The following is a 14,233-nucleotide window of genomic DNA, read 5'->3' as shown; positions in this document are numbered from 1 at the left end:
TTTTTGTAGACCTAAGACATAGACATAAGGTAAACAGCGTTTTCGTTCAAAGCTCCCAGACGGTTTATTTTTCCGACATCTTCAACAAAATACTGTATAAAAAACTTAACAAGTTATATACTAACACCTTCCTTGAGAACCACGCTATCCATTGGTGAACAGCGTGAAGATAGGTGCAGTAGTTTTAGATTTTATGGCGAACAGACAGACAGACAGACGCGCGGAGCACTTTCTTTAATAAATTATAATATAGTATGTAGTGATAACAAAGAGAGATTACAGAACCTATTTTGGCAATTCTGTTACCAGTAGAGAGCTACATTATTTGTGAATATCATAGGACATAGGACATAGACTATATATAAACCCGAAAAATTAAAAGATTTTAGACGGCGATAAAATAATTAAACGAAATTTTCTTAGGAACGCTGCGATAAGAGATATTATAATTACGATTGTTTTGTACAATCTCTAACAAAATCATTAATTATATTTGAAGCATTTTAATTTAGAAATCAGAAACCCGGCCTTTTCTTTCCCAGTCTCCATATCTAGTTGGCTCTGGATCTCTGGGCCCTCCAACTTCTCCAGTGTTAGGATTTGTATCATTTGGCCAAGATGGTAAAGCTTCATCTTTTGTTGATTTAAGTTCTACTTGTTCTAACCTTGACCTAAATCTTCAATTGGTGTAGTCTCTCTTAGTTTCTTTCTGAACTCGGCCAGTCTTTTGGACTCCATTTTAGTATTATCTCCGTCATTTTTGGATGATGTCGAATACGTAGCAAAAGTGTTACAATACTTTGTTTTATGAGTAGATTCGTCTCGATTTTATTTTATACAGAAAACAATATCTCAGGTATATTAGTACTAGTAGGTATTATTTAATTTTTTTCTTATTGTTTTGTATGTTTGGATATGGCAGTACTGGAATACCAACTTATATGGTTATACTAGTAAATGCGAACGAAGTCGCTGGTAACAGCCAGTCTATATACATATAAATTGGCAAAAACAAAAAGTTCAGCGATATAGTTTATACAGAGAAGTCAATTTAAAAGGTATTTAATGTAATTTGGATATAACGTGCATCAATTCATCTATTTTGTTGATTTAGAAATAGCCTTATTAAACCTTTTTTTTAAATGCATAAGGAACAAGACGATCAAGACGTTCAGCTGATGGTAATTGATACGCCCTGCCCATTACAATGGAGTTCCGTTCAGGATTCTTGAAAAACTCAGAAATTCTGAGCGGCACTAAATTGCGCCCGTCACCTTGAGTCATAAGATGTCAAGTCTAATTTTTCCAGTAGTACAGAAAATATCCCCAGAACAAAAATAATCTATCAGAAAATTATTAATTCATAAACTTTAGCAATACTTACTACAAATTACAATGTCACTTGAACCGGAAATGACGGTATTCCTAAATCTCATGCCAAAACTGACATTGCCACATGACACCCTTTGCATTACAAGACAACTCTGGGAAAGACGTCATCTAATTAACATACGCATAAGGTTCAAATTGTTTTAAATATTGCTTATTAACTGCAAACCGAAGTTGTTTAGCCGTGGTATCATTTTAGACGACACTGATACGCCTCTCTTGAGGGTGTAATAGTTCAGTTGATGCATAACATGTTATTAATAACCTTCTTAGACTAAACTGTCATGGTTACTCAATACACTTTAAGTCTCGTACGGTATATTCTGTATCTATAAGACAGTCAGGGTATGGTCCTGCCTCAGTTTTAACCATGTGATTATTTTTTTTAAGAAAATAAAAGGGACGACACGTGCATGACGTTCAGCTGACGGTAATAATACGCCCTGCCCGTTACAATGCAGTCCCGCTAAGGATTCTTGAAAAACTAAAAAAATCGTTCACTCGGTCTTTCCACCTGTACTTAGGGCGACCCACTGGGCGTCGGCCATCTACAAGTCCCAAGTAAGCCTTTCCACTCCACGATCTTCTCCCATGCGTTCTACGTGGCCGAGCCAGCGAGCTAGTTTTGTTTTTATATTTTAAGAAAATAAGGGACGAGACGATCAACACGTTCAGCTGATGGTAATTGTCACAGTACTCTTGAAAAACCCAAAAATTCTGATCGGCACTACAATTGCGCTCGTCACCTTGAGACATAAGCGTGTACTTTGTGTACTTTGCATATACATGTGCAAAGGAGCCTCTGGTAAACGAAACGTCTGACGAAATGATGTTTCCCCAATTTTCTCAAACTAAGTCGTTTTATTTAATGTTACAAATATTTAGCTTGTGTTTTCGCCCATTGTTCGAGAGAATAATCCAGCCAAGTAGAAGATCAAACACAATGATTACGAAACTCAAACCATTTAACAACAAGCCCCTATCATAAATAATCAACGCAATCATTATTCTCCCATCCTCTCAGATTTCCAGCGATTTTATATAAATCGGCACTAAATCATACACATCTCCACTTAAAGAAACTCTCCGCCAGAAAATAGCTAATAAATAACACTGAAAACGTTTATCAAAATATATCGCGTGGATTAGTTGGAACATTTTGTTTGAGGCGGAGTCTTAGGAAAATAACAACATTATATATAAAAATATCATCAGTATCATCATATCAGCCAGATGACGTCCACTGCTTGAGAAAGGCCTCCACCAAAGATTGCCGTGACGATCGGTCCTGCGCTTCCCTCATCCAACCTGTTCATCACTGCTGGACAAAGGCCTCCCCCATAGATCGGTCCTGCGCTGCCCTCATCTAGCCCATTCCGGCGATCTTGACCAGCTCGTCGCCATCGGTCCAGTCTTGTCTCCCTACCAACACTATGGCTTACTGTACCTGGTCGCCAATAGGGGAAACGAACTTCAATCTGGTCAACTTATTGTATTGTATTTATAATGGGTTGAGAATACCTATTTCTTAATTCTATCAAAGACCAATTACGGTTTTATGCGCTGTAATCAAACCGGGTCGCTTCTTCTCGTTTTCTTCCGTTTCTCACTAAATATGACATGGGTACCTTCAAAATGCGTACACCATATGACCCGTACGCTCGTTTGCCCTACTTTTTCGCAAAAACAACAGAAACACGTTAAGTTTATTATAGAGCAGAAATTAGTGTGGCAGCAGAAATCAAGGGACTGTAATTACATACAAGGCTTTTTTTAAAATATTTATCAATGCATTCTATAGGTTCCAAAGTAGATATTAATCTCAAACTAAAATATAGTCTATGTCAGTTGGTTACAAGTAAAATTGGTTACAGTGTTACTGGTTTCGCTTTCTTTTCAAATTTACTATTTAACTGTAACAGATGTTCTTTGTAAGTGTATGGATTTAATATTCAAATACCAGATGCTAATATAAAACGTGGCTGACTTTTTACGACTTTTCAATCAAAATCGGTTACAGTAACTACAGATTCGCTTTCCTTTTCTATCTTGATGTATATCTGTTAGAGATGTTTCTAGACGTTTGTATTCGATAGTATATTATAAGTCATTGTGAAGAGTTCAGTGATAACTTTGAAATATACTTAAGCCATGTAATAATGTATCAGTACTATTTCGATTTGGCATTATTTCATATCTAATATTATTTTTTAATGGAGGCAATAATTATAATATTTACATAAATTCAGTCGAGTATGATAATTGAAAACTTGGCAAAGAATTGAGGTTATTATTAGACTCTCTACGAGATTTTAACAAATTGAGCGTCTACAGGCCGCATGTATGTAATTAATTATTAATAAGTATTATTTTCCCACGACATTGTCTGCTTATTATACAAGAACAAAAATATAACGGCCTTACAAATAAACTTGGCATAAAGTTATAATACCTGATAGTTAACCAATAATGGAGATGGAGAACCAAACTTGCCGACATAGTCCAAATGAATGCTGAACCTGAAGTGGCAGTGAGCAGGGCACATAGTCCGACGGACAGATAGCCGTTGGGGCAGTAAAGTCCTCGAATAGTGACCACGTACCAGAAGACGTAGTTTTGGTAGGCTCCCCGCAAGATGGAGCGACGATCTGATCAAGATCGCGGGATTACGTTGGATGAGGGCATCGCAGGACTGATCGTCGTGGAAATCTTTGGGGGAGGCCTTTCTCCAGCAGTGGACATCTTTCGGCTGATGATGATGCAAAATGTATCACAGCAGAGCTGTCAAAGTGTGGGTCAATAAATTCTCTCATAGAAAATATATCCATACAAAACAAATATTGGATATAAAAATAAATATGAGTTCCAAATCGATATAATAACTATCCTATCTCTCAAGCTGGCCTAAACTGCACTTCATGAAGTAATCCCCTTTAAAATCCGTTCATTAGTTTAAGAGTTCACTTTCCAGTGTTTGTTTCCACAAACACCAGGACACTGGTTTTATATATATCAAGATAAAAAATGCATTAACCCGAAAAATGAAAAGAGTTTTTCTTGGTAGTCTGATTTGCAACGTATGTTGGAGAAAAAAACAATCGAAAAAAAAACATGTCTTACGAACGCCGTCTCAATGATGAGAGATATAATATGATTGTTTATAAAGTCATTTATTCAAACAAATCTAATCTTATAACTATATTTACTATACTATGATCGCATTTAAATTAAAACTATCATTACTGGTAAGCTTACCAAGAATACTGGCAGCGTTTCCGCGTTGGATAGCTAGGCTGATCCGTTCACCGAAATAGCTGCTAGCGCTTGGGTTTCCTGTAGGGCTACTATTAATAAGTAAGAAAGAATCGGAATATATTAATTAAATTTACAGTAACACAAACACCCTATTTTACTAAATGCCATTATAAAAATCTGACAACGAATACCTAAAATCAATCAAACACACCAATTTGTTCAGACAATCAATTATACTCGAAATGAGAAAAAATATCTCATTGGTATTAGGTAATCTAAACGTGCGTACAGACTGGTGAAACGTTAGATGAAATATTGTATCATTGTAACTTTCGTAAATACAAATATTTTTTTTTTCTCCAAAGAAAACTCCAAAAAAAAACCATGTACAAGTTACAACATACTCATACTACCTGCTACATAACATTATACATCACTACCTTTAGGTACAAACATTAAAAAAAAGTCTACGTACTTAAGTTTGATAAATGCATCTAAACAAGCAGGTACGAAATTGTTATTGCTAGGACTTCTTAAATAAACTGGGCATATACAGACAGTAGGTTTATGTAAAACAGACACAAAAGCTGGTGCCTTATTCCACAGAATAGCTATTTTGCTGGAGAGTAGCTATGTAGTCTACATTAAGACAACAATCTATTAGTACATGGCTGAGCTCTAACTCCTAACTAACTTTCCCTGTGTTTGAGATATCAAATGCTCTTAAGTTAGCTCTTAATTGTTACAAAGTGTGTTTACCTTTCATGATACATTGCATGATGTGCACGATGAATGCTTACATTGCATGATACATTACATGTTACATTTCACAAATCTGTACGCACCATAATAGTCCAACAGACAGCTAACACCCACGCACTTGGACATAGACCAAACAATCAAAAACCCATACTCCACTGATATAAATAATGGAAGCTTGCATTTACTTAGATAAATATGTGATGTATGATTTAAGAGGCAACTATAGCAGAAATGGATAATATGATAATAGAATATCTACTAGCGTAAAGACTATAATAAGTAAGCCGTTTTATTTGTCAATGTGTGCCTCCAATATACGATAATTTATATTTATACAGTTTATTCTTTATTACTTTTTATTAAATATTTAACGTATAAACTGTTTCCACAACCATGGTGTCCTGGTGAAATATTTTTCATACTGAGAATGATATATTTCAAATCAAATCAAAATCACTTAATTCATGTAGGTCACGGAAAAGACACTTATGAATGTCAATAATTTTTTTTCTTATTGAATCTACCGCTACTTTGTAAAGGGTTGAGCTAATGAGAAGAAGAAGCAAGAAACTCATTGCAACTCTTTTATATCAAGATTTACATTTCCTTACAAATCATTTCAATTACAATATGATATGTAAAATGGTGCAACAAACTTAATATCTTTATATGTTCCTATAGAACATCATTGCTCGAGCCTTTTAACAAACCTTCTTTTGTTCCACACTCTTTACTCTTCAGTTTGGATTATTTGAATACAATCAATGTATAATTATGGTTACACTTATACAATGAGGCCACACTGGAGACAAATAAACAAGTAAAAAATAAATCATCATGTCCGTTATTACATTTGGCTGTCAAATTATATAGAGATTTTATAATATTGGTGTCTTTTGATCTGAGCATAGACAATAGATTAGACGAGTGACTGGTTCATTATCTACGAAATATAGTACATTATACTTCTAATAGTACAGTTTTATTATTACAATTTCGGAAAACATCACAATATTTTGAGAATCCACAAAAAACTCAACAAATGCTCAAATTACTGTATTAACGTCAGATAATACATAGGATTAATAAATATAAAAATGTACTAACATTTTTTTTATGACAATAAGGGACGAGACGAGCAGGACGTTCAGCTGATGGTAATTGATACGCTCTGCCCATTACAAAGCAGAGCCAGTTCACCAGTGGGAGGCTCCTTTGCTCCGGATGCCGGCTAGATTATCGGTACCACAATGGCGTCGATCTCTGCCGTGAAGCAGTAATGTTGAAGCATTACTGTGTTTCGGGCTGTAGTGCGCCGTAGCTAGTGAAATTACTGCGCAAATGAGATTTATCTAGATCTTATGACGAGCGCTGTTGTAGTGCCGCTCAGAATTTTTGAGTTTTTCAATCATCTTGCGGATTCAGCGGCGCTGCATTGTAATGGTCAGGGCGTATCAATTACCATCAGCTGTACGTCCTGCTCATCTTGTTCCTTATTTTCATAAAAAATTAAAGTGTCGCTCAGGATTCTTGAAAAGTCTTATTTACCCAGTAATTTCACTAGCTACGGCGCCCTTCAGAGACAGAAACACAATAATGCTTACACATTACTACATCACGACAGAAAAAGGCACCGTTGTGATACTCATAATCTAGCCGCTAACTGGTAAACGTTTAACACGCCGCCCAATATTTTTAGCCTTAATTAATACCCAAACAACAACATAAAAAACCTTTGAGCATTTCGGTATGAAGATTATTTTAGAAACTAAGCTTTCAACAGTCACTAATCTCCGTATTAGTATTTCTCAAAGGATGTCCAAAGAAAACAACTACAATCTATGATTTATTCTGTGTGAATTTTGTAGTCTGATTTTATAAAAACATCTTAAAATACCCACCATCGGTCATCACATGTGCCCAGCCGACGAAAAAGTATTGTTTTTGAAAACAAAAATGTCTGCGATTTAAGAAAGTCGTTAGGTAGTGGGGCACGTTACATCTGCTGAACACATGCAACCACTAAATCGACCTTAAACTTTGCAAACGAAATAGTGATGACACTTGATTGTCGATGTTTAGAGATGGGAAATCTAGTAGAACAACAATTTATTTTTAAATGTACCAGATAGAAATCGTATTTTAGTATATTAATAAGTTTAAGCTTTGATTGACATGTTTCACGAATTACTTTGCTTACCCTTCTTCTACTTTTTCTTATTTATTTATTATTATTTTAAAACTTTTATTTACATAATATCTTATAGTTGACTATAATTATTATCCTTTAACTCATTTTTATTTTTAGCTCATAAATTAAAGTGTAAAACTATTTTAAATACTCTTTTCAATTCTGAACTAAACGTAGTTGCTAAATTAAATCTCTTCCTAATTCTGGGTGCATGTTTTAACCTTATCAAACAAATTTTCATAAATTTAAATAAAATCTTTTAAAAATTGTGTCATTGTCACTTGAAAATTCAAATTTTCAAATTTAAAAAGTATCAAAGCATGTGGTAGTCACCTGTAATTGTTTGTCACATTAAGTAAATTATATTTAGCTTGTATTGTAAATATGTAATGCATCAAGTCATCACTAAGTAATAAGTGTATAAAGTTTTACAATCATCTACCGCTAAAACTGTAAAACTTACCTCAGACACGATTTCTAAGATTTCGGTTAAAACGGTTGATTCACAAAAATATATGTTATGTTAAGGATTTTTAAATTTGAGTATTTTTTTTCATGCTGATTAAAAGTAGACGAATAGAATATTTTAATGTAAATAGCATTATCGAGTACTTGGCAGATTATGAATATTAAATATGTTTTGGCTACTTAAATAATTAAAAAGATCGAGACTACTATAAATTTAAGATGTAGAATGTATTCATGATATTTATAACGGAAGTAACAAATATCATTTCATAAGAATTACAATTTGTCACAATACACACGATTACATATCAAAAGTATCAGCTTCGTTTCAGAGCTTAAATCTCAATAATAGTATTAAAAAATTAAACTAAGTGAAGTAAATTGTTCCATCGTATGACTTGTAAAAACAGCGTTGTTTATTGGCGCAACGAACTGGGAACAAAGATATTGGTATTCGCTTATTTCATCGACGTTGGGCGAACAACCGACATCACTGTTCCAAGCCACAAATCACTATGGCAGTTAATGTTTCGAGACGGCCCACTCTCAAAACAAAGAAATGCAACATTGTCACTTCGTTGCAAATTGACATCATGAAATACTCCTTAACCCTTACTGCGATGAAATGAAACAAAATATTACTGTAGACTCTTTTTTTTCTTAAAATTTCATTTATGCCAGTCATCGGCGAACAATTGGGGTCGTTTAATGGTAGATCATTTTATCGTTAAAAATGAATTCCTGATTGATTTCTCTTTACAGTAAAGGTGTTCAAATTTGCATTTCTGAACTATATGCAGTGTCATACTTTGGAATGACCCGTCCCTCAAAAAGCAACAGATTTCATACAAATCTGATAAATATAATATTTATTTAAAAGCATAATATTCAGATGTACTTAACTGTAATTTAATAATAAATCTTTAATATGGTGATTGCTACACTTTTACTTAAACTATCGTGCAAGGCAATGATATATTAAATACGATATACACACTTAAACAAATATAAACACATACAAGCAACAAGGACTCGGAAACAACCATTCACAGTCATCATATACATATATGCACCTACCGGAATTCGAACCCGGGACCTCTTGTTCAGTAAGTAGGCAGGGTCACTAACCACTGGGCTATATGGGCTGTCGATATAATAGGAATTTTGGTAAAAGGTTACGTAATTTAACTATATACATAAAAACTTATAGCATTTTATTGCGTTCAAAGCTTCAATTAACCTACAAATATATTAATTAAATTCAAAATAATATAAATGAAATACTTAACAAAATATAAAGAACGTTATGTTAAAATGAGTAATAAAATATTAACAGAGATTAGTACTCGGCTTAATTACTCATAAAACAGGCCGAAAATATCGCAAATATATTGCAACAGGCTGGGCTAAGACTTAAGACATTAAAATTTGAGTTACTACATGTGCAACATAACTGTTTTGTGCTGCGTATTTTGCTTTAAGTTAACAAAAAGAATTGTGTGAGATAGGTGATAGATAGTCCGGGAAGCTCCGTAAAACCTTCTCGTCCCAAATACCACTTCTCAAGGCGAAAGTTTTAAATCAATGCGTTTTGCCAATGGAGAGGGCTATGCTCGAAGCTTCCCTGCAAGATCGAATAAGATATTATGAGGCGATCAGAATTCTGCCTTCCGAGTATTTTTATTTATATATTCCGAAAAATATTTTATTTCATAGATACATTTCATTACCTACGAAATAAAATATTTTTTGATTTGATCTCGAGGTTTTATATTTTTTGAGGGTTTTTCAATATTCCTCAGCGGCACTGCATTGTTATGGGCAGGGCGTATCAATTACCATCAGCTGAACGTCCTGCTCGTCTCGTCCCTTATTTTCATAAAAAAAAGTTGACCAGCTAACGTCAGGGTGTCGAATTTGCGTTACGGTGTGCGCGCGCATCGTAATAATTCACTCTGATAATTTTTCCCTCACGCGCACAATAAACGTATAACTTCAAAAACGCCAAAAATGGATTAGTATGTATTTTTAATGAGCTTTCTTAACCAACCAATAGCGTTCATGGATGGCGTCTTGTAATTTAACACATGTTTTTTGTTACAGATGACTCCTACACAGTGATAGAAGCTGCCTCGAATGAGAGGATACGTCTTATCTGCGGTCTCAAGCCCAGAAACCAAGTTCAAGGTGTGAGGTGGTTCTTCGACGGGAAACCTTTAGACGCCCAGACAAAAAACCGATTGGTTCAACAGCGGCAATAGTAAGTCAAAGTTTACAACATAATTTGTATTTTATGACATTTTATTTACACTTTTTATAGCAGGTACTTATATATATCTTAGTTTTGCAAAACCCAAAAGTTTCACGTTAAAATATTTTTTCTCAAAATAGAATTTTCAATAAATTATGGAACGATGAACACTACCCATACATTCGAAAATTTATGCCTGAGATGAACGGGCGCAAGGAACTGAAGTTTCATTGCAATAAAATTGTTTGTAATTTAAATAGCCTAAGGACGGTCGCTCCCCATCGGACATTTATGTTATACTGACCTTTATCACATAATGTCTTTTGACAATTCTTTTGAATTCCGTCATACATTTTTGGTAAATTTTCTGGAATTTGTATAATAATATATGTATATACATCGCCCAACAAAAAACTTATTGGCTCAACTTTACTGAGTAGTTATAGCCTGTGAAAAAAAATTAACAAACGCGATGTTAAATCATTCCAAATTTAAAACTTTTTGTCTATAACTTACCTTTGTCGCTACAGAATTACATGACAGGGAGAAGTAATTTTGAACTTGGAGTAACTTACATAGCGTTTATTAATATAAGGCAGTCAAGTTTATGTTTGTTTCTAGTGTTAATATTATAATTTTTTATGAAACTAAAGGACGAGATAAGCAAGACGTTCAGTTAATGGTAATTAATAGGCCCTGCCCATTACATAAAGTGCTCTCAGGATTCTTGAAATACCCAAAACATCTGAGCGTCACTACAATTGCGCTCGTCACCTTAAGACGTAAGATGTTAAGTCTCATTTGCCCAGTAATTTCATTAGCTACGGCGCCTATCACAGATTCTTGAACATGTGCTAATGCATAACATATTGAGGTAAAACAGAAAAAATGTTCATTAAAATTTTCTATTAATGATTTTCAAAAACAGCAACCTCTGCACCATTCATAACTAATCTAAAACAGCAGTCATAAACCAATGAAACCCAATTCTAGAAACGGAACTAAATATAATTCGTGTTTGAATTCATCAATATTTACACATTGGGATGTCGGTGTTGAAAATACAGACGATAAATCATAATACAACTGGCGTCGATTCAATAAATGCCATCGAAAACATACTGTCGATCTCGGTGTTTTCAATCGATCATCAGATCTGAGGGGCTTCGACTAAAATTAGACTTGCCTGAAATGTGTGAACAGTTTTTGTTGATAATATGGGATTAAGCCCTAGAATATTTGTAAGTGCTTTGCTATTGAAAATATATAAAAGGTATATGCGTTTTTTTTCTTCTTTTTTTCTCTATATTACAACTGTTTATGAGTTTGGGTAACGATTCTGTTTTATCTTCTTCTGTCAATTCTCTCCATTCTCCATGTATATTTTAATATATGTATATATATTTCTTTTGTGCGTCTGTTGTAACTGAACTCCTCCAAAACGGCTGGTCCGATTTTAATGAGACTTTCTGTGTGTCTTAAGGTGGATTCGAGAATGGTTTAGATTCACAATTGAACTACCCCCTAAAGGGCTGGACCGATTTTGATGATTTTTTGTGTGTTCCAGTGAATTTGAGATTGGTTTAGATTCTCAATTCCGTCCATATAATATAATTCTCTTGCTCATGTGTATGTTAGTGAACTCCTAACGACTGGACCGAATCTTGAAATTTAAGATGTGTGTACAGGACAACGTCTGTCGGGTCCATTAGTAATAATATAATAATAATATTGACACACTTTTTACATAAATTATTTTGCCCCAAATAATATATAGCCTGTGTTTTGGGTTGGAAGACAACGATATATTTAATACAATATACTTACATAAACATACATAAATACATTTAAACATCCATGACTCGGAAACAAACATTCATCATATAATGCTAAACCTACCGGGATTCGAACCCGGGACCTCTGGCTTAGGTAGGATCGCTAACCACGCTATGTATATCTCCCCCCACGTCTTCTCTTTTAGCATCCATATATGTCATTTGTACCACTAGAATTTGTAAAAACACTAATTATATTAGAACAATATTTGATGTGTTTATGATTTTTCTATATAATAATGTAAAAAGCGTTTGTTTCAAATTAATATAATCGGTCTTCTTCTCATTGTTTCTTAGTCTATAATTATTACTATTAAGGTTTAGGGATTGCCTAGGATTAGTCAATTTTAAATTCTGAATTTGAAAGTCTTGAAGACCGAATAATAATTCGAACATTAAATCAATTCAGTTCTTAATTAACTATACTCAATTAAAATTTTCTTTTTACAGCTTGAGAATTAAAGGTTTCCGTCCTAACTTTGCTGGAGTGTACGCCTGTCAAAACGAGGAAGACAACTCTAGAGAAGTCAGTGTCACCATCAAACATAGACCTGAGCCATATCCAGATAACATTGATGGTAATAATTACAACTTATTATATACACTTTCTGCCTCCTTCTCATGTCCAAGTTACGTCAGTTGGTGCTGGAGCTGCTGCTTCGACTGCTGAAGACAGCAAGCGTCGCAAATATATCGGTCTCAGTGAGTCTTACATCTTTGTGGGGCCCAGAGGCGCGGAGAATGTACAAAATACTATCTTCGCGCCTCAATAAGGCAACTGGAAACCCAAGCGCTGGCAGCTATTTCGGTCAACGGAGCAGCCTAGCTATCCAACGCGGAAATGCTGCCAGTATTCATGGTACGCTTCCACGTAATGATAGTTTTAATTTTATTTAGTCATAGTATTGGAAATATAGTTATAAGATTTGTTTTGTTTGAATAAATATTAATTAAAATTTGATTGTTCTTGCAATACATAAATTCTGATGGAGATAGTTTATTATATATCCCCTAAGATCATTTATTAGTCTACATATGCTGTGGCAGCTGTGAAAACGTCGAAAAAAATAGCGGCTAACTGTTAACCTCTATTTTCAACAATTCACAAACGCTAATACAAAGTGACATACGTATCGCAAGTGTAAGATGTACTTTGTCACGCACAGTTAACTGATAAACCTGGCTTGTTTTCATGCGATGTCTAACAGCAAGGGGCTCTATCTAAATGTATTAAATATTATCTACACATACATAAAATATGATAAGTAACAAATATTCATGAAACAAAAACATGTCATGAATGGACAAAACATAAATAGTTACAAACACGATACAGGGAATTATCAATCAATAACTTGGCAGAAACACAAGTACGAAATAATGAATATTATCAACTAAAATATTAAACTGTTCAGTAAGCTATGTTTACACATCTGGCCGGCAAATAAAGATGCCAATTAATTATCATATGAAAATAACTGAGCGCATAAAGTTGGCAACAGTGACAATAATTATTGCAATCTGGACTTGTTAGCTTATGATTTGCATTTCCATTTAACAATCATTACTAATAATTGCCTTCATAAGAATTTAAATATGCGGTTGAGATTTTTATAGCTATTTTCGAACTGTATAGAGTCTAGGCGAATCTATGATAAGTTTTAGCTCGTACACGAAAGGGACATACCTTTTATAATTCCCATAAGGATTTTGAAAGAAAGTACATACACTGGCCTGCAAAAGTAAGTATCACACTTTTCAAATTAATTTTTTTTCTTAACAATAGAAGGTAGAGATTTCAAATTAAAAACGTTTTGTTGCAAATTTTATAGGCTTTAATTCTTAGGAACTAAAACTATACATTAGTAACATTTTTAACTTAGAAAAGATAAAACAATGAAAATAGACATTTTTAGTTTAGTATAAAAAATTCAACTAAAATGTATTACATGTTATTTAATTTTTAATAACTGATATTGCCTCCTCGAGCTGTGATTCCAGCTTCGAGCCGGTTTGGCATACTGAACACTAGGTTTCGGAGCCGATGTTGGGGAATATTCTCCCATTCTTCTACGAGGGCCT

The 14,233-nt window shown here is 34.1% G+C and overlaps 1 protein-coding gene across 2 annotated transcripts in view; it reads left to right on the top strand.

The window, feature by feature from the left end:
* LOC126971707 (fibroblast growth factor receptor homolog 1-like) overlaps positions 1-14,233 on the top strand; it is a 113,434-nt gene that overhangs the window by 82,208 nt on the left and 16,993 nt on the right. For both annotated transcript variants that reach the window (XM_050818108.1, XM_050818109.1), the window contains exons 3-4: positions 10,169-10,325; positions 12,602-12,729. In XM_050818108.1, the coding sequence (XP_050674065.1) occupies positions 10,169-10,325; positions 12,602-12,729 (285 nt within the window). The remainder of the gene's footprint in view (positions 1-10,168; positions 10,326-12,601; positions 12,730-14,233) is intronic.

The sequence above is a fragment of the Leptidea sinapis genome, chromosome 2, assembly GCF_905404315.1.
Source record: "Leptidea sinapis chromosome 2, ilLepSina1.1, whole genome shotgun sequence".
In the NCBI taxonomy this organism is placed as follows: Eukaryota; Metazoa; Arthropoda; class Insecta; order Lepidoptera; family Pieridae; genus Leptidea; species Leptidea sinapis.
Note: the sequence above shows the minus strand (reverse complement) of the source record. Positions and strands in the feature narration are given on the sequence as shown.